A 26,857-nucleotide genomic window follows, 5' to 3' on the forward strand; every position below is an offset into this window, starting at 1 on the left:
CACTAGAATACCAAGATGAGAGTAGCCCTCTCAGTTGAGAAGCGAGTGGCGATAGCCCAACGGAAACTTGCAACGCCAGACAGCTACCGGTCGGTCGGGAATCAATTTGGAGTGGGCAAATCTACTGTGGGGGCTGCTGTGATGCAAGTAGCCAAAGCAATCACTGAGCTGCTGCTACCAAAGGTAGTGACTCTGGGAAATGTGCAGGTCATAGTGGATGGCTTTGCTGCAATGAGATTCCCTAACTGTGGTGGGGCGACAGATGGAACCCATATCCCTATCTTGGCACCGGAGCACCACGGCAGCCAGTACGTAAACCGCAAGGGGTACTTTTCAGTGGTGCTGCAAGCACTGGTGGATCACAAGGGACATTTCACCAACATCAACATGGGATTGCCGGGAAGGGTTCATGACGCTCACGTCTTCAGGAACACTACTCTGTTTAAATGGCTGCAGCAAGGGATTTACTTCCCAGACCAGAAAATAACCGTTGGGGATGTTGAAATGCCTACAGTTATCCTTGAGGACCCAGCCTACCCCTTAGTGCCATGGTTCATGAAGCCATACACAGGCAGCCTGGACAGTAGTCAGGAGCTGTTCAACTACAGGCTGAGCAAGTGCAGAATGGTGGTAGAATGTGCATTTGGATGTTTAAAGGGTCACTGGCGCACATTACTGACTCGCTCAGACCTCAGCCAAACCAATATTCCCATTGTTCTTGCTGGTTGCTGTGTGCTCCACAATCTCTGTGAGAGTAAGGGGGAGACCTTTATGGCGGGGTGGGAGGCTGAGACAAATCGCCTGGCCACTGATTATGCGCAGCCAGACACCGGGGCGATTAGAAGAGCACACCAGGAAGCTCATCAGAGAAGCTTTGAAAACCAGTTTCATGACTGGCCAGGCTACAATGTGAAAGTTCTGTTTATTTCTCCTGATGAAAACCCGCCCCCTTGATTGACTCATTCTCTATAAGCAACCCACTCTCCCACTTCGATCACCACTTGCTTTCAAAGGAAATAAAGTCACTATCGTTTAAAAATCATGTAGTCTTTATTAATTGATTATAAAAAGAGGGAGAGAACTGACAAGGTAGCCCGGGTGGGGTTTGGGAGGAGAATAGGAGGGAAGGAAAAGGCCACTAAAAAAGTTCAAAATAATGACAGCCTTTTGATTGGGCTGTCCACTGGGGTGGAGTGGGAGGGTGCACAGAGCCTCCCCCGCCGCGTTCTTACACGTCTGGGTGAGGAGGCTATGGAACATGGGGAGGGTGGTTATACAGGGGCTGCAGCAGCACTCCGTGATCCTGCTGCTGTTCCTGAAGCTCCACCAGACGCCGGAGCATGTCCGTTAGCTCACTCAGCAGCCCCAGCGTTGCATCCTGCCTCCTCTGATCTTCCTGCCGCCACCTCTCATCTCGAGCATCTCTCCTCTCCTCACTTTGTCCCTTCTGTCCTCACGTTCACTGGCATCTTTCCTGTACTTTGATACCACGTCCTTCCACTCATTCAGATGAGCTCTTTCATTGCGGGTCGATTCCATGATTTCAGAGAACATTTCGTCTCGCGTCCTTTTTTTCCACTGCCTTATCTGAGATAGCCTTCGGGACAGAGGAGGGAGGCTTGAAAAATTTGCAGCTGTGGGAGGGAGGGGGAAAAACGGGAGAGAAGTATTTAAAAAGATACATTTTACAGAACAATGCTTATACTCTTTCACCGTGATCAACACTATTCACATTACATAGCACATGTGATTTCAGTACAAGGTCGTATTTTGCATCTTAATATTGAGTGCCTGCGGCTTTGGTGTTAGAGATCACAGACGCAGGTCCGGGCAACGGAATTCGGCTTGCATGCAGCCATGGTAAGCCATTGTCTTTCGGCTTCTGCAACCTTCATTAAAGCAGTTACCAAGCATACCAAGCAAAGCCTGTTGAGTGCTGCGGTTTTCCTGTTAACGTGCAGCAGCAGAAACCAAAGTAACGCCCCCCCCCAATCCAATTCTCTGGGATGATCGCTTTACCCCACCCCCCACCACGTGGCTGGTATCAGGGAAGATCCCTGCTAGCCAAACGTGAAAAGCTCAGTGCCAACTCCCCCGCCTCCCCCCGCCCCCCAGCTTGGCTAACTGCAGGGAAGGATTTCTTTTCAGCCACAGGCAAACAGCCCAGTAGGAACGGCCACCTCTGTACCCTTAATTAAATTCCCATATTTCAACCAGGTTACCATGAACGATATCACTCTCCTGAGGATAACACAGCGAGATAAAGAACGGATGTTGCTTGAATGCCAGCAAACACCGGGACCATACGCTGCCAGGCTTTGTCATGCAATGATACCAGATTACTTGCTACTAGCATGGCGTGGTCAAGTGTCCTACCATGGAGGATGGAATAAGGCTGCAGTGCCCAGAAACCTTGTGGAAAGGCTTTTGGAGTACCTCCAGGAGAGCTTCATGGAAACGTCCCTGGAGGATTTCCCCTCAGTCCCCAGACACGTTAACAGACTTTTCCAGTAGCTGTACTGGCCGCAGATGCATCCCAAGTCCTCAGGGCAAATTAATCATTTAAAAAAAGCTTGCTTTTAAACCATGTTTTATATTTACAAAGGTACACTCACCAGAGGTCCCTTCCATGGCTTCATGGTCTGGGATAATGCCTTGGGAGGGTACCTCAGTCAGGCTGAGAAAAAGATCCTGGCTTTTGGGGAGAACGGAGTGCTGTATGCTCTCCGCAAGCTCGTCGTCCTCCTCCTCCTCCTCTTCTCCGTCCACAGAATCCTCAGGTGTGGCTGATGAGATTACCCCCTCCTGGAATCCACGGTCAGGGGTGGGGTAGTGGTGGCGGCCCCCCCTAGAATTGCATGCAGCTCAGCATAGAAGCGGCATGTCTGTGACTCTGACCCAGATCTTCCATTTGCTTCTTTGGTTTTCTGGTAGGCTTGTCTGAGCTCCTTAACTTTCACGCGGCACTGTAGTGAGTCCCTATTATGGCCTCTCTCCATCATGCCCTTGGAGATTTATTTCAAATGTTTTGGCATTTCGTCTTTTGGAACGTAGTTCTGCTAGCATGGAATCCTCTCCCCATATAGCGATCAGATCCGGTACCTCCCGTACAGTCCATGCTGGTGCTCTTTTTCGATTCTCAGACTGCATGGTTACCTGTGCTGATGAGCTCTGCGTGGTCACCTGTGCTCGCCACGCTGGGCAAACAGGAAATGAAATTCAAAAGTTCGCAGGGCTTTTCCTGTCTACCGGGCCAGTGCAACCGAGTTCAGATTGCTGTCCAGAGCGGTCACAATGGTGCACTGTGGGATAGCTCCTGGAGGCCAATACCGTCGAATTGCAGCCATACTAACCCTAATCCGAAATGGCAATACTGATTTTGGCGCTATTCCCCTTGTTGGGGAGGAGTACAGAAATCGATTTTAAGAGCCCTTTATGTCGAAGTAAATGGCTTCGTTGTGTGGACGGGAGCAGGGTTAATTTGATTTAACGCTGCTAAATTCGAACTAAACTCCTAGTGTAGACCAGGCCTGAATGACGCAGTTATACCACCGAACTCCTGGTGTAAACGGTGCTATATCAATGGGAGGGCTTTTCTCGTAGACATAACTACCACATCCCGGGAAGGTAGAGTGCCGACGGGAGTAAGTGTAGACAAGCCCTAAGTCAATTCTCATATTACTCTTTTAATAACACTGCTCTACAGCCGAAATGCTTCTGAAATAAATGTAGTCAAACTTTACTAATTCTGGGTCACTGAGAACGAAAACGATGCTTAAAATTGTTGATTGTCTCTAGTTTTCAAGATATGCTATTGGGTCAGTATGTACGACCCTTGACTTGGGAATAGCGGAGGATAAGTGAGTTATAAAGGGAAGGGATCTCAATTTAAACCAGAAATGACTAAAATACATCTCTGACTGGATCTATGAATAAATCTATGACTGGGTTTGGACAGTACTTGCTTTTTAGGCAAAACAATGAATGATGCAATCTGAAGCTGGTATTGCGTCATACATGATATGAATTGCATCATGTTTTCCTAGAAGTCATGGATGATGCAATCATAACGAAGCTTACATCACTCTGCTGAACAAATTGCCCTATATCAGCTCTAGAAATCATACAGTGTCGTGCTCTCTTATTTGTCAGTGTTTGATTTTGCAAAGAGACACGTTTCTGTTTAGCCAAAGTGAGCAGAGATGCCTCGTACTTGTGTGAACAGTGCAGATAACTTCTGCTATGTTTGTGGTGAAGTGACTTTTGCATCACAAAAGCGCAGCATAACCACTATGGTTAAGAAAGCCTATCACCTTTATTTTGGCTGCAAAATTGGAGATCAGGACGAGAGGGGGGCCCCACACATATGCTGCAACACTTGTGCAACAAATCTTCACCAGTGGCAGAACAGGAAAAGGAATCTAAATCTATGCCTTTTGCAGTGCCAATGATTTGGAGAGAGCCAACAGATCATACCAGCAATTGTTACTTCTGCATGGTGCCACCAGTTGGGAAAGGTGTGTCAAAGAAGAAAAAGTGGACTGTGCATTATCCAAACATTCCATCAGCTATACACCCGGTACCCCACAGGGAAGGACTGCCGGTTCCTGATGCACCAGAATCATTCTCACTTGAGTCAGACGAGGAAGAGGATGAAACTTCTGGTCCTGAACTATCAATGGCACAGGACCCACATTTTTCTCCCATCCTCCTCCTCTGAACCACACCTCATAACACAAGGTGAACTGAATGACCTTGTCAGGGATTTGGAACTACCCAAGAGTAAGGCAGAGCTGTTGGGCTCCAGACTACAGCAGTGGAATCTCCTGGCAGGTGATGTTAGGGTTTCCATGTTCCGTGACCGTCAAAAGGTTCTTGTCCAGTTCTTCTTCATGGAAGATGATCTTGTAGCCTGCAACAACATCGATGGTGTGATGGCAGCCCTCAACATCGTTCACGATCCAGATGAGTGGAGACTGTTCATTGATTCATCGAAGACGAGTCTTAAAGCTGTTTTACTGCATAATGGCAATGTTTTGCCATCAATTCCATTTGGTTATGCAGTCCATATGAAGGAAATCTCTGACACCATGAAACAACTTTTGAGGTGCATAAACTATGACCAACATCAGTGGCAGCTTTGTGGCGATTTGAAGGTTGTTGCTCTCTTGCTTGGTCTGCAGACTGGATACACAACGTACTGCTGTTTTCTCTGCAAATGGGATAGTCGTGCAAGAGATTCCCACTACATCAAGAAAGCTTGGCCACTCCGACAGTCATTGGAGCCTGGGAGGAAAAGTGTTCAGCATCCACCACTTGTTGAATCAAGGAAGATTTTGTTACCACCCTTACACATCAAGCTGGGTCTTATGAAGAACTTTGTCAAGGCCATTGACAAAACACAAGCAGCTTTCAAGTACCTCTGTGGAAAATTTCCAAGGTTAAGTGAAGCTAAGATAAAGGAAGGTGTCTTTGTTGGTCCTCAGATTCGTGAACTTCTTCGAGATGATGCATTTGACCATGCACTGCGTGGCAAGGAAAAGACGGCATGGAAAGCCTTCCAGTTAGTGGCAATACATTTTCTCAGAAACAACAAGGCAGACAACTGCAGGTTGTTGGTGGAAAACCTCCTCAAGGCATACAAAAGCCTTGGTTGCAACATGTCACTAAAGATACATTTTTTGCACTCTCATCTAGATTTTTTTCCACCGAACTGCGGAGCAGTGAACAACGAGCACGGCGAGCGATTTCACCAGGACATTGCAACAATGGAGAAACGCTATCAGAGCAAATGGAGCCCATCAATGATTGCAGACTATTGCTGGACTGTGACAAGAGATGCTCCATTTAATGAATACAAGAGACAAGCCAAGAAGTGCCCAGTAGACACTGAATAGGACTAAACTATGTACATAATAATTTTTTGCCTTTTGTTTCATAATAAATTTTATTTATATAACCCTTTTGCTGATTTTTAAAGTGTTACATAAACAGGACAGGTGAAATATTATAATGTAAAGCAACCATAAACACATAAAAAGACCTAGGTTTACAATTTATGATTAAAACTCTACTATCTACACAATATACATAGACATAAAATGTAAAATCTTAAATATCTTAGAAACAGTAGCCAATCAAGTGTTTTCATTGTCATATTTGAATTCAGCACATCAAAATACATAATAAATAGCACATTTTATCTCTGAAGCAGACGACTTCTTAAAAATTGTAGACCAGTGTAACGGTTCCAAGATTGCTTCAGATAGTTCCTTAAGTGCTCTAAGGCCATGCAGATTTGAATACATCTAACTTATCTAAATAGTCTTTAACCTGTTGTTTCCCTGTTTTGGCTTGTGTTCTTTCCCTCTTGTTGTTACTTAACACAATTAAAATTATCTGGTCACCATTAAAGTTTTAAATGAAGACTAGTTCTCCCACTGACATAGCTACTGCCGCTCGAGGAGGTGGTTGTATTATGCCGATGGGGAGCTCTGTCCTGTTGGCATAAAGCGTCTTCATCAGACACACCGTGGTGGTGCAGCTTCAGCTCTTCATGTGTAGATATGCCCTGAGTTTGTTAATGTCTGCTTTTTTGAAATCCATTGTTCTTATTCTGCTACTCTCACTTCTTCCTTTCCTTAGAATCATGAAATCATCATTTCATGATCACTTCCACCCGAATTGCCTTCAACCATTGATTCACAACTAATTCCTCCGTTTGAATCAAGTTTAAAATGGTTGTCCCCCTGGGTACTTCCTCCACTTACTTCCCCCAGTATGTAGTTGTATATTAATGAAGAACAAGGCCTGGTCCCCACTAAGTCCCCACTTCAGACTAAGGTACGCAAATTCAGCTACGTTAATAACGTAGCTGAATTCGAAGTACCTTAGTCCGAACTTACCGCGGTCCAGACGCGGCAGGAAGGCTCCCCGTCGATGCCACGTACTCCTCTCGGCGAGCTGGAGTACCGGCGCCGACTGCGAGCACTTCCGGGATCGATCCGGGATCGATTTATCGCGTCTTAACCAGACGCGATAAATCGATCCCAGAACATCGATTGCCTGCCGCCGGACCCTCCGGTAAGTGAAGACAAGGCCCAAGAATAGGTTATATTTTTTGGGGTAGGGTGAGCCAAAATGCTAAACTGGATTGACACCAGTAATGATCACAAATTAGTAAGATTCTATTGTAGTAGCTTCTTGGGAGGAAATATTGATTCCCAACTCAGTATTAGATGCTGGTATCTGGTTTTCCATTCTAGAGAGGTTTTTTTTAAATTACTTGCTGAGTGTCAGCATAGGTTAGTATATCAACATGCAGACTGGCAGACATGCAGACTTGGCCTGTTTTATCATCACTGTGTGAGACTTTAAAATGGCAAACTGAGAAACACATAATGCAAGAGATGGCTTTTGCATTTATTTTAAAGCTTTAATCTTGCGTTTATGATCTCTTCACAGTTGAGTAGTTTTTAAGTTCAGTATTCTGTATCTGCAGTTTTAAATTCTGCTTCTGAGTGAAATAAGTTTGATGGTCTTGGCTTTGTCCAAGTGGACCAAATCTGTCAAGCACTGGGTGGTATCAAGCACTGAGTGGTACAATGAATGGTATGGCTGTTGACTGGAGCATGGATGATGGGAAGCAACACTACACTGTTAACATCAGAACCTCTCTTTCCAGAGAGAGCTCTGCAGTTCTATCAAACAGTTCATTAACTCTAACAAGCCAAACAGTTGTTGTTGTTTTTAAAAAATCTTTGGGTATGAAAATAATATCTAGTGGTTTTCATTTTCCAAGCTCATGACAAACAGCAGAAGCCAGATTGCGAATGGCCTCTATGCAGATGTGTCAAGACATGGAAAAAGGCAGTCCAGTTCAGCTGCCAGGCATGTTTATATCCCTGATGCTCACCCGAGCCCCCCCCCCCCTCCAGCACAGGAATGGCTCCCTGCTAGTGCCCTTCTTTGGTGCAAGCCACACCAATGGAGGTGGGAAAGGCACTGCTCTCATCTGGCCACCTTTAAGAGGTGTAGCAGGGAGGCACACCTCTTTTGTGCACCAGGAAGCTGCAGGAGGCATTTTGTCTCTCAGTGAGGAGGTGTAACACTGGGCGCTATTTGTCCCTTACAGCTGAGATCAAACTGATTGATTAATTCTCAAATACCCTTGAAGTACATAATTACTTTATTTGCTTTTCTAAAGTCCCAGAGGGAGCTATGTTAGAGGCAAGATTACAACTGAGGAATTCCAGAGGCCCATTTTTTGTGGTCAGACCTCCCCTCCCTCTGGAATAGAAAATAAAGTAAGAATTCCTAGTAGTGCAAATTTTGCCAAGAGACAGTGCATTATGCAAGATCAAGCTATCTTAACATCTAGTAAGATTAGGTGAACAGACTGCAAGCTTAGTACAAAAGATTCTTGTAGACTCAGCATACTGCAAGGTTAAACCCACCTAATGAAAAATAATAGAAATGTTTGAGATTGCATGCATAGTATGCCTTGTCTGTCCCTGAGCTGGGCACTCACAAGATCTGACTCCCAAGTTTATGAAGACTTAATTGGCAGGCTATATAGATTGCTGAAATCAGAAATGTGGGGTTTGATAATCACTGAAACAGTTCTGGCAGGCAGCCAAAGCCCCAGTAGCAAGACTACTATAAATGATGTCAGCTGTGGGTTTATTCTGATTCTGTGTCTTTATTGAAGGTCGTTTCTGAATGTTCAAAACATCATTGACTGCCCACACCTGCTATCTAATATATTTTAAATGGGATTGCATGGATTCTAATGGAAAACAGATAACCTGAACAGCTGCAGTATGTCCTTAGTTACTTTATCCCATTTTAAAAATGTACTGTAGTTCAGGACTTAGTTTGGGTTGACATACAGAGTCCTGTGGAGTCAAACATTTGTGATATTTTAAATTTTCTACTCAGTCATCAGAAAATGTGGCACATCGGAGCAATTTTCTGTGATCTCTGCTCTGTCATTTGAGAAGTAAGTAACAAACCCTGTTCCCAGAACTATACTTCATTTAAAAAAAATCCTGGTGCAATAAGGTATTACATTTTTGTTGTTTAAAAACTGCCATGTTCATTTTAGTTCTGGTCAAAATGCAAGGGAAAAATGGTTTTTTGCTAAATAGAAAAGGGCTATCAGTGCAGATGAGTAACTTTTTATGTTCACTCTCATTGGGGGCTGGTAATGAAAATGAAGAGCAAAACCCAAACCTTAAACTCTTCATTAAAAAGTCAGTGTCTTTTTTTTTTTTTTTTAAATGAAGTTATTTGATTTAGGCTTTTGACAAAGGAGGCTTGTAACAAACCCTTCAGAGTTTTTTAACACTGGTATTTAATCATTTATGTAAGAAAATGTAGAAATTACCCAGCTCTGATATAGTAGTCAGAACTAGAGCAATATAATGAGTATAACCTCCAGTGTCCACTTCCCATAATCATAATTCAATGATTTTCAAACACTTGGTCTGTTTTTTCACATAACTTCATTGCATAGGGGAAGGATGAATCTGAAACTGGGTGCTTCAGAGTTTGATGTGTTTTAGTACTGTTAATATTTAATTCATGTTCCCCAATAAGAGAGAGAGAAAGCTGGTGAAATCTTTCCAGATGGACTTGGGGGAATCATGTCTGCCGATAAAGCAGTGAGCTCTCCAATCATCTTGGATGAGGGAGAGTATGGCATAGAAGTAATTGTAGCTGTTCAGGAGGCAGGTCAAACTCTAATTCCATTTAGACTGAGGAATGGGAGGGCTCTGGAATAAACTGGATATATAGGAATCGGTGGCTGTTCTCTTTCATTAATAAGAGCAGTTGTCATAATCAAAACATAGCTAAATAATAAAAGCAGAGGAAAGATGAGAGAAGGCACACTGTTCTATGACTATTCTATATTCTTCTTTACATCAACCCTAAATGAAGAATTTCTGGGGAAAAAAAATGTTTTCAGATACCACTGAGCAATGTCCCATGATGTCTTGTAGGTGTATTTATAGTGAAGATAATGCTAACATGGAAGAATATAGATTTGCCATCACAGCTTGAATGTTTTTATAGTATTGCTTAAATGTCAATGCAGTTGTGCTTTTTAAAACCTTTCCTAAATTAAACTAACATTCAGAAAGGCATTGTGTGTGTGAGTTGATCAATGAAGTGAATTATTGGGGGAGAGGAGGTAGTAAATGTTAGCAGCATTATTTATATATAACAGAATTATTGTGCATATTTGCTTCTTTTCTTTCATACTATCTGCATGATAGCTGGAAATCCAGTTTATCTGGAGAAAATTAAAATGCCTCAGCTGAGGTTACTCAGGAAATAGGTTCTATAATGCACTACTATTCGTCTGTCACCCATTCAAATCCAGACAAGATTTATGCAACAGCACATTATTAAAATCTCAAGCCTCTTCATTACTATATATGTGAGATGAATTGGTGCTGGTTCAGTCTATTTCCTAGTGGAGAAGATTCCACATCACAAAACTGTCCACCTGTGACAAACTGGGAAATAGCTGTGTTATTTTGTATGAATATGGTGAATGCCTCTGTGTCAGTTTATGATGGGTTCCTTACTTGTCATGCAATTAAATCAAAAGGGGTTGTTAGAAGAACCAAGCAGGAAAGGTAAAGCAATGGCTCAGATAAGGAGCATCTCAACAGTCCTTCAAATGTAGGAGTCCGGTTTATAGCAAGGAAGGGGTGTCTCTTCTGCCCAACCCCAGAGACATAGCTATTGTGCCAGAGCTGAGAAACCCCAGGGTTTAGAAAAGGGTAGAGTTGATCAAGTGGCTGGAGGCTTCCCAGAGAGTGTCAGCAAGAGCTGACCGGCTGGCCAGGGGATTGGACAGAGACAGAGTGTGCTGTTAGCAGGACAGTGTTTTGCCCACCTAGGGATGGCGGTTAGCTGGTCAAAAATATTGAAGAGATAAATGTTCTCTGTGCGTAGCAAAAGGTAACCAGTGGAACACCTTGCTCACAGATGCATCATTCAAGAGTTCTATGCTTATCTGCAAGTCATGGAACAGAATGGTATATTCAGTGTCCAACAGCAAATGGAGCAGTAACACCTATTGAGAATGGGACTGGAAATCTAATGAAAGATGAGAGCAGAGGTTGAGCCTCACTATAGAACTTTGATATCAGTGTATTCAGCAGTGGCTCTGCTTGTAGAGATCTGTGTGTACCAACAATAATAAAGATGGGAAAATGGAAAAGATCTTTTAGGTGATCTAGTTGATCACCCTGCTGGTTTGTCCTCTATCTATAGTTTATTCTCTAGTGCCTTGTCTTGTTTAGTGTTGCCTGATACTGCTGATGAAGAGATACACTGCAGTTTGGGCAACATTCTATTTTTGAAAAGTAATAAATAGTAATAGTAATTAAGAGTAAATAGAACTGTGTTTAGTGCTGTGTTCTAGCCTGTGAAAAGGGGAAAGAGAAATGATTTTGTGAGTAAAGCAGGATAGCAGCTCTGGCATAGAAATATGTGTACGTTCTCTGCTTCATTGATTGGTAGATTTGCAAGACAAGAGCTTGTGTGTGGCTGAAATCCTGGATGTGCACCCCTTGGCAAGGCAAGTGACCTTTCATTCAGTCTGACCTCCCAACATGAAAGGTACTTAATTACAGCCAATTTGTGCCTCTATGTACATAGCTGCAATCACATGTATGTGTAAGCACTGTCAGAATTTTTTCCTCAACTACCAGGTGCAGCCTTCCTATAACTTCAACCCTCACTTGATCTCCAGTGCCTGTTTCAGTTCAAAACATTCTGTATGTTTCTCTTTCCATTCTCACTCATCCACTTAAAAATTGTTATTGTCATTTGGGGTATAGACAAAGTAGCAGAAATGACTGAAACAGACTTTGCATGCAGTGTTGTTGTAGCCATGTTGGTCCCAGAATATTAGTTTCCATTTCATATGGCAAAATTTGATATACCTCAACCACCTTGACCTGGACTTTCTAAACCAGTCCGATACTTGAATAGTTGCAGGAAATAAGCAGCCTATTGTAAATACTGGGGCAAATTATGCCCTGGTGTTATCAAGTACAACACCATTGACTTCTTGAATGATTGCTTGTAACTTCCTGACTCATTCAGCCAGCGGTACCATTTCGATATGGGAAGCTTGAGGCTATATAGCATCTAAGATGCTGACTTTTACCTGTTAGTCCTAGTCGGGAATTTAAAATATACAATTAAACAGATTCTTGAAGATAAATACTGTACATGATGAAACCCTTTCTTTGAAACTTTTTTTCTTTTTAAAAATGATTTCACCGTAATTGTTGGAGAAACTGCTCCTCTCCTTCTGAATCCAAACTAGGCTCTTTTAGTCAGCGTGCCTTGCTCTCTTTCATGCCTTGACTCAATGTATTAATTCAAAAGTTCATTAGCTCTTAGGATCCTTTGTCTGCTTTGCAAAGTTACCTGGCCAAGATCTGTACTATGCACTTCTTGAAACCAAAGTAAATACATTATTCTCGAGATCTCTGGTTCCAAGTTATTCCTGATTAATATTTATGACATTACATATTAAAGCCTTGAAAGAGCAAATGATTTCAAACACATGATTTTTCTTGTGCACCAACAATGTACTAGAAGGTGTTTCGGTATCTTGAAGTTTGTACATATAAACATATTTTTTATATAGTGGAGGAGTATTTCAATGTTGCTTTGGAGACTGACTGTGCAGCAGAAGGATAAAAAGTAATTTTAGAAAATGGACTGTTTTCTGATAGACTAATATTCTTTCTTGTTTTGCTGAAATTTTGACAAAAAATGTGCCAAATCTGGAACATCTTTGAATTTCAGGGTAGTTCACATACAAATCCATGAATCTAGACCCGTTTCTATGGTTTTGATTCTGTCTTTGTGCAAAATCAGAAGGGACACATTTTCCATTTCTGGTTGAGAACAGGCTAAAGCTCTTTAGTTCCATGTGAGGAGTGCAGTTGGCATGTATTGATCCTTCAATTAGACAAAATTGAACAGAAACAACTGTTATGAAATTTCATCCTAAAAAGGTAGAAATATCACAGGAACAGATGTTCTTTTGAGATTTAATCACTCAGGATGGGGGAAATTGTATGATATTAGTTCATGTGGCAAAATTTTTGCCATCCTGGGGCAAAATCTTGAAAGCACAAATTGAGAAATTTTGGTACCATCAAACCCTACGTCTGACTTGGTCTCAAACAAATAAAACCTCATCTTCTGTTATTATCTTGATTCCTATACAAGGATGAAGGCTTTATCCAGGGTACGTCTCCTTCAGATGGAAACTAACATTTTGTTCTCTTAGTTTCCTTTTGAATTATGGACATCCCTGATCACCCTTGTCTTTCCATTGCAGACTTTCCCAATTAGCCCTAAGGAACAATGTAATCACAGGATCATTTTTATCTTCTAAGGCTACTATACAACTGTAACCTGCTAGAGTCAGTGAACATGAGCTGTTAAGAGCGTGAAGCAGATTGCTGGGACATTGCTAATAAGTGTTGGAATTATTCCTCTGTTTGTGAATCTAGATGTATTTCCCATAAGATACTATAGATACAAAGGCTACAGTTGTAGCAGATTGTTAATATACCTTTTAAATATCTGAGTACTCTGATTTGAAGTGATTTATCAGTAAAAAGGAAACTGAGAAGCCTAAAGTAGTGAGAGAAGTTAAAGATGGTGAAAAAATTTAAAAAAAACAGTTCTTTGGTTACTGTACCTGTGTTTTATTACTTACTGAAAGACAAGAACCCAGTAAACCTGTAAAAATAGTCTGTTCCCTACTTTTTGAAATAATATTCTTCTAAACATTTTATCACCATGAGCTTTTTAGGCATCTTACTGTCTGTCAGTTGACAGTTTTAACAGTTTAATAGTGTACCAAAATTCTTGCTGTTGTAAGAGCTTATTATCTGCTCTCAAGAACAGTAGCTTTTATTTAACAGTTTCTCAGACCTACTTTATGATCTGTTTGCAGTTTTTATCCAATTATAAATCCTTCCATTAATGTTCCTTATTCTATGAGTACTAAGCACTCCTTGTGTTCTGGTGACATCTTCTGGATCAGGTTGCCTGTAGAAGGAATAATCAATATGGCTCTTCTTCAAACCTTCTCCTTTCTTTTCTGCCGTCTCTATGCTTGTTTCTGACACAATATGGAGAGAGGGGCTGGAATGAAATACGTCTCTGCCCAGTTCCATTTGTTAATATCTGATTCATAATTGATTTCACTCTTTTGGATTTACAAAAAAAGTTTTTTTTAGACTACTAACACCTAACAAAAGGTACATGCATACACTCCAGCTCCTAAATGCATCAAGACCACTTTAGCATCTAACTGCAATCCAGATTTTTAAAAAGATACGTAAAGCATCACATCTACAAATTTTCTTTTTCCAATAGTAGTGTAGTCCAGAGGATAGAGCAGACTTGAAATTAGGAGACTTGGGCTCTGTTGCCAGTTCTTCCTTTGACCTACTGTCTGACTTTGGGCAAATCACTTAATCTTTCTTTGCCTCAGTTTCTCCATGTGTTAAATGGAGAAAATCATATGTACTCATCTTTTGCACAGCACTTAAAATGTTTTTTTTATCTGCAGATTTCAATAAGTGCTGAGCACTAGTCTGTGTATCTGACAGAAATAAAGGGTGGGATTTTTAAAAGCACTCAACATTGGCCTAACTGTTCTTGTTAAGTTAGTGGTAAAACTCCCGTTGATTTCATTGGGAGCAGAGTTAAGCCATGACTTACTGGTTTTGAAAACCCTGCCACAAATGTGCAACCAATACACACAAGAATGGATCTATTAAATTGATCTGTAAATGTATGTGAATAAACATTGGTTCCTAGAACACTGGTTCTCAGCCTTTTCATACTGGGAATGTCCAAGAACCCACCTCCATTTCTTTTTAGCCCCATGGGAAAGGCAGGGTGGTTGCAATTCCCAGACATCAGATTGCAACCTCCAGGTTGAGGACCCATGTTTTATTCTGCCCCTGTATGTAAGCATTCCAAGGAAGCCAATGCTGGTTAGTATTCTGCATGGGCAGAGTCACATTCAATAAGGAAAATCCTTCACTCCACTCTGAGCTCAAATACATGATTCACAACTTTGCTACGTGAAAACCAATGAATTTCATTCTGTTTGCAAGAGGAGCTCCTGGTATTGAGAGCTCATTTCTTCACATAAAATAGGAAAGAGGCATGCACTGGGTTAACCTTTAATACATTTCACAATTTATTTAATCAAATTCACCATTTTTACAACCTCATCAAATATCTTTTTCAATTCTACTGTCATCTTCTCTGTCACCAAATTCTCCTGGTGAGTTGACCAGAGTACTGTAGCTAAATGGCATGGAATGAAGTAGACCAGGTTCTAGTCATAAAGCCACAGTCTTTTCCTGTCCCGGTTTGGGCACCCCCAGTGGTGCAATGTAGTGACTCCAATCCAACTTGTCTGAAAGAATTGACTGTTCAAAGTTCCAAAGCACATTTGGTCTCCAAATGTCTCCATCTCCCCCCTTCTAATGGCCATATACATGCCACAGAATCCTTTGCCAGCTGCTGCAACAACACCTTTTAAGTACTGTGGTGCATGTGTGGGTCTGAGTCCACAAGACAGGAAAGTCAAGCTGCAGGAGCAGAGCCACAGAAGACTGCAGAAAGGGGAGGTTGTTTGTTTGGACTGCCCTGCTGCCTAACTTCATGAAACAGTGTAGTGAGCATGTACTTGGCCCCGCCCCCACTCCACCTCTTCCTCCAAGGCCCCACCCCACCTTTTCCCCACCTCTTTCTACCCCTTGTCCTAAGGGTGTCCATCCCCGCTCCTCCCCCCACCCCCGTGCTTCCTGCATGCCACTGAACAGCTATTCCACGGCGTGCAGGAGGCACTGGGAGGGAGGGGGAGGAGTTGATCAATGGGGCCAGCAGCCCTGGACATGACTTGCAGTCCCCAGTTTGAGAACTGCTGATCTAGTCCATTCACTTGTTCGTGCGAATTTGCTTACTACCCTACATTTTCTAGTGCTTAGTTCAGCCTACTTTAAAAGTCCTAAATAATAGGTTTCCACCACTTCCTGTGGGAGATTATTCCCTAATCTAATAATTCTCAGTCAGACTTTTCCCTGTTTTTCATTCTACATTTCAACCTGTTATCCCCTTTCCTGGACACTGACTAGCTTGCTCTTTAAATTTCATCTTAAAGCTTGCCTTTTCTCTTTGGCTCACAGTTTTACTATCTGCAAAGTGTTGAGATATTCTGTATGAAGGACACAATAAAATAAATTATCTTGACTAGCAAAGGAAGGATGGTCTTGTGGTTAATGCATGGGACTAGGTGTCAAGTGCTCTGGGTTCAACTCCCAGGTCTGTGTAGACTTCCTGTATGATCTTGGGCAAGGAATTTAATCTTTTTGTGCTTCAGTTCCAAAGTTAAAATTTAGGATTGTAATACTTCCCTTCTCCCCTTTCCGTCTATCTTGGCTATTTAGATTGGAAGCTGTTCTGGGCAGGGGCTGTCTCTTATGAGTCTGTACAGCAGCTAGCACAAGGGGATCCCAACCTTGGCGGGGATTTGTAGGTGCTACCAAAATATAAACAATATGACCGTGGGCTCTCTGGCTAGCAGCTTTTCTGAGCTGGCTTCTGTAATGGTGCTGCCATCCTCTCAGGAATATGCACGTAGAGTTTGCATGTGAGAATTTCCGTAACAGTGTTTTAGGAGCAGATCCTGAAACAAAAGAAAAAAAATCTACATGAAACTGCATAAATAATAACACTCCAATATCCAAATGGGTAATGTCTTTCATGTAGAAACCAAAGCATCTTTTTATATGTTCCCAGGAATCTGTGGATTCTGTCATAAGCTGATATTTTACTGTTTTAAATGAGAAATTATTTCAGGTTATCCTTGCCATTATACCATGTGTATAGTGCATAAAATATCTGTCAGGGCTTTGCAGTATTTTTTTTTCCATTGGGATCTTTGAAGTGCTGGTCTGACCTTTTCTGACTAATCTGCTGCTGATTTCTGTTGCATTATGGGGTTGGGGGAGGAATCAAGACCTTATTTGCTGTTCCTGGCTTTATTTATATGTGAGGGTTCACCCTGATGACTTTTTTAAAAGTGTGTTTAATGCTCCAATGTCTAGGAATTGTAACTAATATCTTTTGCTACACATTTTCTTTTCCTAAGGTTCTTGCAAACGTGAAAGGTCTTAGAAAGGTTATTCTACAATTGTGTTCCATGTAAAAGTCCATTAGATGAATAATACATGTTCTGAAAGATGTGTAATTTAAAAAGAATACATTGAACAAGAAAGTCTCTAAGTGGCAATTAATTTCTTATATTTAAGATACCAATTTTATCATTCAGAAGCTAAAGTGCTTGAAGATTTTGAGGTTCTCCAGAGGTTGTGTGCTATGCCTCGAACAAGTTATTTTATAAAATATGGCACTACTGTGAGTTTAAAAATTGCCTTATTAATTTAGCAAGATACCAGAACCTCACTCCATTACGCAGGTGTAAATGTGGAGTAACTCCATTGAATTCAGTGGAGTTATGACTCCAAGTGCAAGACCTCAGACATTATTACGGTGAGAACTTCGTTGAGAAATCTGAAATTCCTGTCTCCCAGTCCTAAACTCTGAGAACAATGGAGTTTGGAGATTGCCAGTAACATCCATGTTGAAGAGTTTGTTTACTTATTGTGTAGTAATTTATACTTGGTTTTTAACTAAACTTCTGAAATTTATTACTGTTTTTAGCATCTTTTTTGAAGATCGGAAGATTGTGAAATATTGTATGAACTTGATTAGCTATCAAAGTACTTAATCTTTTGGTTTTGATTGTGCTTTGCAGTGACTACTTTGTTTAGTGTGTAGATTACTTTACTTTATAAATATCTTCACATGACACAAGTCGAATGTCTCTTAGTATAAAGATACCTGGGTTGCTCCATCAGGTGACGCATGAGAGGGCACACAGGGTCATGTCTCCCTCCCTCCCCCCCGCACGAGTTGCTGCTTGGCGTGTACTGAGCATGCTCAGTAACATCAGCTGAAGCTGCTGCCCTCACTTTGTCCCCCCCATTATCAACAGTTACGGGTCATCTCCGGTTGCTCTGAACCTCAATCTTGTCTCAGAAAAGATTAAAGCCTCATGCATATTTTAAAAGAGAGAAATCTGGGTAATTCAACACAACTGTTGACTTTTCTCAAAGAACAGAGCAACTTACTCTTTCCCATGGAAAGAACTCTTCTCTGTAGTTCATCGGTGTTCTTTATCCTGTCTCTCATAAGAGGGCCCTAAAAATCTAGTGAGATGGAGTCAGTTACCCAAATATTAGCATATGCAATATTCACGTTCTTGTAAATCCAACTATACAAAGAAAAGGATGTGAATTGCCATAATCAGCACATTTGCCTGAATAATTACCTTTCCATTCATAGAGAATGGCTGGCCCAGGGAGGGGAAATGGGAGGGCGCAAGACTTGAGGGGTGGAATTATTGCCGCTCAAGAAAAATCCCTGGGAAAGGCGATACAGATTGGGACTAATTTATCCTTTCTGTGGAGGCACCCCACATTCTGGGGTTATTTAAGCAGGTGGGAATAGTTGATAGCACTGGTGTGATGGAGCCAGGATGGAGGGTAGCTTCCAGAATCATACAGCCTGTGTGTGCATGGCTCCGGCCTCTCATGGATCCTCTGGGATACACCAATTTGGGGGTGGCCTTCTCCTCAGACTGGCAAATCCCATCCCTCAGCTGCACAAGTTAAGGGGATCTACTCTCTCTGAGTTTCCGCCTGTTGGTTTTATCGCAGGGGCGGTGATCTGTCAATAGACATCCGTTACTAAATGCCTAGCATTGCAATATTGCAAACTAATCTCATTACACACACTTTAATTCAACAAGCTGTAATGGCCCAAAATACTGCATTATCCCTGCTGCAAGGTACCAGCATGGACCTTCACTATAGGATACTGCAGCACTTTCTTGTAAGGAACTTGTCCAAATCTGATCATTCTCAGTGTCTTTATAAATTAAAAATTGATGATAAGCATATGAATCACTCACTTCTCTTCTTCTCCTTGATAAAAGGACTAACCATATTCCCTCTGAATTCCATGGGAATTTTACTATTGACCCCAATAACTGTTCAGCTGTTGATTTCTTCTTATCATAAAGAGGCTTTATTTATGTAGGTCTGGTCTTTTATGCCTTGTATCAGAGATCAGTATCAGATGTCTAGTTGGCAGCCGGTATCAAGTGGAGTGCCACAAGGGTCAGTCCTGGGGCCGGTTTTGTTCAATATCTTCATTAGTGATCTGGAGGGTGGCATGGATTGCACCCTCAGCAAGTTTGCAGATGATACTAAACTGGGAGGCGTGGTGGATACACTAGAGGGTAGGGATAGGATACAGAGGGACCTAGACAAATTAGAGGATTGGGCCAAAAGAAATCTGATGAGGTTCAACAAGGACAAGTGCAGAGTCCTGCACTTAGGACGGAAGAATCCCACACACTACTACTGACTAGGGACCGAGTGGCTAGGCAGCAGTTCTGCAGAAAAGGACCTAGAGGTTACAGTGGATGAGAAGCTGGATAGGAGTCAACAGTGTGCCCTTCTTGCCAAGAAGGCTAACGGCATTTTGGGCTATATAAGTAGGAGCATTGCCAGCAGATCGAGGGACGTAATCATTCCCCTTTATTCAGCATTGGTGAGGCCTCATCTGGAATACTGTGTCCAGTTTTGGGCCCTACGCTGCAAGAAGGATGTGGAAAAATTGGAAAGAGTCCAGTGGAGGGCAACAAAAATGATTAGGGGGCTGGAGCACATGACTTATGAGGAGAGGCTGAGGAAACTGGGATTGTTTAGTCTGCAGAAGAGAAGAATGAGGGGGGATTTGATAGCTGCTTTCAACTACCTGAAAGGGGGTTCCAAAGAGGATGGATCTAGATTGTTCTCAGTGGTACCAGATGACAGAACAAGGAGTAATGGTCTCAAGTTGCAGTGGGGGAGGTTCAGGTTGGATATTAGGAAAAACTTTTTCACTAGGAGGGTGGTGAAGCACTGGAATGGGTTCCCTAGGGAGGTGGTGGAATCTCCTTCCTTAGAGGTTTTTAAGGTCCGGCTTGACAAAGCCCTGGCTGGGATGATTTAGTTGGGGATTGGTCTTGCTTTGAGCAGGGGGTTGGACTAGATGACCTCCTGAGGTCCTTTCCAACCGTGATATTCTGTGATTCTAATGGGAAGGGTTACAGGCTTGACAACTGGTTTGGTTGTACAAATGTATTAGTGTCAGGGTAAGCAAGCTTGCAGCTGTTCTCATGGTGGTAAATTAGATCTAAGACCAATGGCTAATTTATAAACACTACTTCTTGCAAGAGAAATAGAATAGCTTTTGGAGTAACCAGATCAGTGATCACGTGAATAATTTAGCTGACATGGCAATCACTAGACTAAATTATTTGTAGTGATAAATTAATTACTTAAAGGTCCTCTAATCATTCCCATACTGTAGAGTCTAAGAAGCTGGACTGTGTGCTGGGTAGTTTCTTGGGGTCTGAAATGGGGAATCATGAACAGGAAATAAGGTTTACAGGAAGCAAGGAATCTTGATAAACTTTTAGCAGAATTCTCTCATGCTACTTGGAATTAATTGGAATAATCACTAGGAGCCTGTCCAAGGAATACAAGGGGGACGATATCTTGTGAAAGAGTGAGGGCTTGTGGGGGACGTTCATGGGAGAGAGGGCCAGTGAGCACCAGGAGCCTATTAGAGGATCAAAGCCTAAGAATCAATTGTGGAGAGGTTGGAATGGCTGCAAGTTGCTCATAGGCTCCAAACATCAGAGGGCTTTGTTTTAAATAAGGGTTTAAATTTCCCAAGATGTTTATTCAGACTGCTTTGCCAAATCTTTTGAGACTGCCCATCACTAAAGAGGGTCTTGCTTAACTAGAGACTTAACCACAATAAGAACCTGCAGTATGAGGAAGAACAACACCCTTAAACAGCCAGATCTGCTGTGAGAAGAAAGTAGAGACAGAAAATTACAGTCAAAGGAAATTGTTTAAATGATTTTTCAAGTTTGCCTCAGTGTGAAAGTCCCTTTTCAAGAGGCATGTTTCCATGCACTCCAGGTGCCCTCTCTGAAGCTCTTTTAGAGGATGTGTGACTATTATTGATAGGGCCCTACCAAATTCCCAGTCCAGTTTGGTCAAAGGATTTAAAAAATCCTAAATTTCATGATTTCAGCTATTTAAATCTGAATTTTCAGTGTTGAAATTGTAGGAGTCTTGACCCAAAAAGGAGTTGTGTGTGTGTGTGTGTGGGGGGGGGGGGGTCGCAAGGTTATTGTAAGGGGGGTTGCGGTACTGCTACCCTTACTTCTGTGCTGCTGCTGGCAGCAGCGCTGCCTTCAGACTTGGATAGCTGGAGATCGGCAGTTGTTGGCCAGGCACCCTGCTCTGAAGGCAGCGCTGCCGCCAGCAGCAGCAGTGCAGAAGTAAGGATGGCGTAGTATGGTATTGCCTCTCTTACTTCTGTGCTGCTGCTGGCGGGGCGCCGCTTTCAGAGCTGGATGCTCGGCCAGCAGTTGCCACTCTCCGGCCAACCAGCTCTGAAGGCAGTGTAGAAGTACGGGTGACAATACTGCAACCCCCCCCTGCAACTCCCTTTTGGGTCAGGACCCCCAATTTGAGAAACGCTGGTCTCCTACGTGAAACCTACATAGTACAAGGTAAAAGCACACAAAAGACCAGATTTCATAGGGGGAGACCAGATTTCACCGTCCATGATGCGTTTTCCATGGCTGTGAATTTGGTAGGGCCCTAATTATTGATGATAGCACTGAGAATTACCTCATCCGAAGTATGATAATGCCACGTTCTCTCTCATGCTTATGGTGCCCCAGACTTAATAGGCTCCCACTTTGCAGGTCATACACTGCATTATACTTTACTGAGCAATAAGTGATGTACATACAGCTACTGCATTTATAGGGCTATATTTCAAATGTTTATGCACTTAGTCATAAACCTCTGCCTTGACATGTGCTAATATTTGCACAATGCAATGGTAGCTGTGCATTCATATGGAGAGACAAGGTGCAGGTTCATTGCCGCATCCATATACATTCATCAGAGTGGCCCAGGCTTGTCAAAATTGGGCCATAACTTATATAGTTTCACTCTGGGACTTTCAGATATGTTTTTCTCTGTTCTCATCCCTCCTCTTCCCTCCCCCAAACATATTCATTAATGGCTGCTGTCTTCCTCAGTGACAGGGGGCATCTGATTATGGCCTATGTCTTTGGAGCTCTCTGTGAGTCTTAGTGAAGCCTATAGGAATGAGAGATTTTGCTAAGGTATCAAACAGTTTGGCTGTGAGTTAGCAAAGCTTTTGATGAAACTTCTCTAGCCATTCCCTGATCTCCCTTTGGAAAAAGAATAGGATCTGCTTGTTAAAAAGACTTTGAGGGAATGTACTTTCTTCTCTTTGAATTATGAAGCTCTATGAAGCACAGGCAAGAAGTTTAGATTTTCTTAGCGCAAGGGGATATCTGGTATTGTTCTGACATTCAGTCTTTATTCCCCTGATGAATTCATTTTATTTCCACTTGAATTTAATATGATGAGTTTTTAACAACTGTCCTCTGGCCATCTTTTCCCAATTTAATCTTTTTTTGTTTTAAAGAAACAATGTTTTAATATTAATGCAAAGTAAGTTGCATCCATGCTTAACCAGAGTCCTGTTTCATTCCCATATTTGTAATGATATTGATGTCCGTGTAATACTTATTGGCAAATTAATGTCAGATCTAAGGTGATCAATATTATTTCCCTGTTTTTTTTTTTTTTTTTAAATTTGAAACAACGTACTGTACCTAGAGGGAAAATGACAAGTTTTCCTCTGTGGGCTAGATTCACAAAGAGATTTAGGCATGGTGTCACTGTGCGTCACCACATCTAACTTCTAGGGGTCTAGAAAATCACAAAGCCAGAGTTTGTTGCCTAGCTCTCTTTACAGTGAATGGGGAGGGAGAGGTGCCTCAGAATGGGGTGCTAGATGGTTTGTCACCTAAACTAGCTAATAGGCTGTGCCAAGCCGAGCATGGTGTGCCAAGCCCTGCCCCCTCTCAGAGGTAGGCATCTAAGTCCAGGCTACTGTAAGGCACTTCCCTCTGCTTGAGATTTTCAGCTGCAAACCTTCTCTGGTGATAATAGTTGAGGGGCTCCTTCATAGAGCTGTAAGCACAGGTGTGTACTTGGTGCAGTTCACAACCTCTCCTGACACCTGCTCCTTCTGTGGTGAGAGGGAGACCCTGGCACATATTTATATCAAGTGTGCCAGGTTGCAGCCCCTTTTCCAGCTGCTCCTCCTCAAGTTTTGGCTGCACTTTTCCCTGCATCTCCTTATTCATATACACCTTATTTGTGGGGCCACAAAGTCGTTGGGCCTCCACCTGGCACCAGCCAACATGGCCGTCCACCATGCCAGGACGAAGAAGCTGGATGGGAGAGAGCTCTGCAACTATGGGGCTTACTTCAGATCCTCCCTTAAGTCACGTCTCTGGGCAGTGTTTCTCTGTGCAGTGTCCGGTCTCCTTGGACGCTAGGGATGTAAAATATTAAACGGTTAGCCGATAAGCATCAGTCTTACCATTAATGTATTCAGTAAACTTTTAAAACAGATTAGGTATTACAGTGTCGAAATTATTTTACCAATGTGCACATTAAAAATGCCACAGCAATACCATTTCATAGCGTTAGGACCGTTGCTATGGAACTGACATCACACTTTGGTAGCGTTAAACCTTCAAACAACATCATGTAGGTTATCGCGATTTTTGGTAACTACTCTTCCATAGTGAAGATGGAGCGATCGAAAAGGATTAATGCCTAGAATCATTTCACAAAAATAACAGAAGACACCATTAAATGTAAACTGTGTAATACAGAGCTGAGATATGCAAACAGCATCGGAGCAATGCTGAACCCTTTGAAGCTGAAACATCCCTGCTTCATGTGAAAAAGAAGGCAAAAATCAAACAACGCTGACAACGTTTGTTTCTGGCAGTTCAAGAAAATGTAACACGTGACAAAAACTAACGGAGTTGTTGTGCACCATGGTCAAGGCTGTGGTATCTGTCATGGAGGTCATGGCATGCACAGATTCCAGGACTTCTGCAGTGGCCAGTGCAGCTGGCTTTGGGTCAGCAGCCCAAGTAGATCAGGCAGCCCCTGGGCCAGCAGCACTGGCTGCTGGGAGGGGCAGTTTGGATGTGGGAGGGGGCTCAGGGATTGGGCATGGGGTTTGGGTGCAGGCCAGCGCTTACCTCGGGGTGGGGGGGCTCCCAGGGAGTGGCCAACATGTCCCTTGGCCAATGGGAGCTGCAGAGCTGGAGCTTGTGGTGGGGGCAGCACGGGGAGCCTCCCGTGACCTTCCCTCCCCCTAGGTGCTGCAGGGACATGCGGAGCTGGGTAGGGAGCCTGCCAGCCCTGCCAACCCTGTTCAACAACAGCAAGGGTACCAGGCTGCATGCCACCCTGCGGCCCCTACCCCCAGCACCAATGGGGGTCCTAGGCCACTCCCCACAGAGAACTTTTACTGCAAAAATTTAGACACCAAGCAATTTTAGGAACCTACAGAGTTCAGAGGGCAGCTGAGTGCAGGGTTTCTGAATCCCACTGGGACTTGCTTCTGGGATTTAGGTGCCTCAAGTCCTTTTGTGAATCCAACCCTTCCTTGTCAACTTCCAAATACTCTTGCCCATTTTAGTAAGTGATGATAAAGCTGCAGTCGGGTTCAAAGGTGGGCCTGACTCAAAACCTCAGTTCTAAACACTCCCAAATGCTAAGGCATTTGAAATACAAATCAGAATTTTGAAATTGGAGCCCATCCTTAGATTAGCTAATACACAACATTTCCCTGACTGGTCTCCCACAGTTCATATCATTGCCCTCTACAAGATGGATTGTCTCAGTCAAGTGTGTGATCATGTTGTCTTCTACTGATAAAACTGCAGTACTGTGTGATGGGGTGACACCCCCCTTCTAGAGAAGGGGGGAAAGCAAGTAGAGTGATGCTTTGCATCTGGGTGTGACTAACTAATTGCATCCCAGCCCAAGGGGGCAGAGCTAGCTGAAGACCCATTTAGATTCAATGTAGTGCAGTATAATTTCTCACTTATTTAGGGGAGAGTAATGGACTCCACCATTGGTCCAAGCAGTTTTTCCTCTGAGATGATTGGTAGAAGGGAGCCACATTTGATCAAAGTCTCTGACTTGGTCTGTTGCTTTGGCAAATGGCATCTTCCAAGGGCGGTTTCTTCTTCTTTCTAGCCATTTCCTTATTTGGGGTTAGCCGCTTTTATATAGCCTTCTTTCAAAACTCATTATTGTATGCTAGACTGTCATGCAGATACCTCTTTCTGAGGTCCACTGATGTACCAAATCTTTGGTCTGATATTGGGTCATCTTCCATCCACAATCCATAGCTATCCTATCAACATAGCTCTCTGATGGATATGCCTTTACCATTGTAGCCTAGCCTCCTTCAACTTGTCATACATTGGAGCTGTCCACATTTGGCCACTTACCCTCTAGTTTTGTTTCCTATCAACATCTTCATTTCCATGACGGAAAGCATACTTTTTGCGAACAGGGGCTGCTAACAGGGAGTTTCACAAGGGAGTTCTCCAGGTGAAGGAGGAGCAAATACAGGACCCTTGGGGTAAGTGACTGTCTGTAGTGTGTGTTTGTTTGTGTTTGGAGGTTACTTGCTGTGTGCTGAGCTTGTGTTTGTTAGTCTGTTTGTTTGGTTGTTTGAAGGACTGTGTGCTGTGGCTGGCAGTTGGAAGCTGTGAGCTTCCAAGGAAGGTCTGAAGGCTAGAAGCCTCTGGTAATTGGCTGAGCCTTAATCAGAGGGCGGGGCATTCACCCAGGCCAGGGCTTTATAAAGCAGCACACAAGCAACCAGGGGCTGCTAACAGGGAGTTTTGCAAGGGAGTTTGGAAGGGGAGCAGGAAGGGAGCGCGGGTCCCTAGCCGGTTCTATCTTATACCCTTTATTCCCCTTAAAACCTATAAACCAAACTACATTCAAAACTTCTTGCTTTAAACAACCCCTTCATTAACTAGGAGACAATGCAGGCAGAAGCCCAGCTGCAGAGTGGGGGCTATCCAGTTTATTGCACTCAGTGTAGCATGTATGATTACCTGCCCTGTGGGCAGTGGTGTATGTGTGCATTCGGTGCAAGGAGCTCCTGGCCCTCAGAGACCACGTATGGACTTTGGAGGCAAGGATGGCGGAACTGGAGGAGCTAAGGGAGGCAGAGAGGTATGTTGATGAGGCTTTCCAGGACACTGTAGAATTGTCCCACCTCTGGTCAGACAGCCCCTGTGCTGTTGAGGAGGATGAAAGGCCCAGGGAAGCAGAGTAGTCAATGGGAGCAGAGGGAAACCTTCCCACAGTTGGGACCCTCCTTCCAGGCGGTGCTGGGGTTGCCTCTCGCACTGAGGTTACCTCTCCGGGGGAGGGAACTCCAGTTGCTAGGAAAAGGCAGGTGTTAGTATTGGGAGATTCAATCATTAGAAACGTAGATTGCTGGTTTGTGATGACCGGGAGAACCGTATGGTGACTTGCCTGCCTGGCGCGAAGGTTGCGGATCTCTTAAGGCAACTAGACAACTTATGTGTAGTGCTGGGGAGGAGCTGGTGGTCGTGGTACATGTAGGTACCAATGACATAGGGAAGGGTAGGAGAGATGTCCTGGAGGCCAAATTTAGGCTGCTCGGGAAGAGACTGAAATCCAGGACCTCT

At 43.1% G+C, this 26,857-nt stretch overlaps 1 protein-coding gene and 1 long non-coding RNA gene across 5 annotated transcripts in view; one reads left to right on the top strand and one right to left on the bottom strand.

Annotated features, from left to right (window-relative positions):
- The first annotated feature begins 8,743 nt into the window (after positions 1-8,743).
- The window catches only part of LOC103306789 (uncharacterized), a 50,075-nt gene continuing 31,961 nt past the window's right edge, over positions 8,744-26,857 (top strand). Inside the window, exon 1 of one of the 3 annotated variants that reach the window (XR_010599596.1) lies at positions 8,744-9,001. This is a non-coding gene — a long non-coding RNA (uncharacterized LOC103306789). Of the gene's footprint in view, positions 9,002-25,330; positions 25,771-26,857 lie in introns of those variants that run through there. The other 2 variants (XR_010599597.1, XR_509685.4) reach the window with 2 other exon arrangements.
- Positions 15,242-26,857, bottom strand: part of CEP85L (centrosomal protein 85 like) — a 193,651-nt gene continuing 182,035 nt past the window's right edge. For both annotated transcript variants that reach the window (XM_008175924.4, XM_042847658.2), the window contains 2 exons: positions 23,582-23,649; positions 15,242-16,759 (listed from right to left, as the gene is read on the bottom strand). In XM_008175924.4, the coding sequence (XP_008174146.3) occupies positions 16,747-16,759; positions 23,582-23,649 (81 nt within the window). In that variant the 3' untranslated portion in view covers positions 15,242-16,746. The remainder of the gene's footprint in view (positions 16,760-23,581; positions 23,650-26,857) is intronic.

Source organism: Chrysemys picta, chromosome 3 (assembly GCF_011386835.1).
Source record: "Chrysemys picta bellii isolate R12L10 chromosome 3, ASM1138683v2, whole genome shotgun sequence".
Lineage (NCBI taxonomy): Eukaryota > Metazoa > Chordata > Testudines > Emydidae > Chrysemys > Chrysemys picta.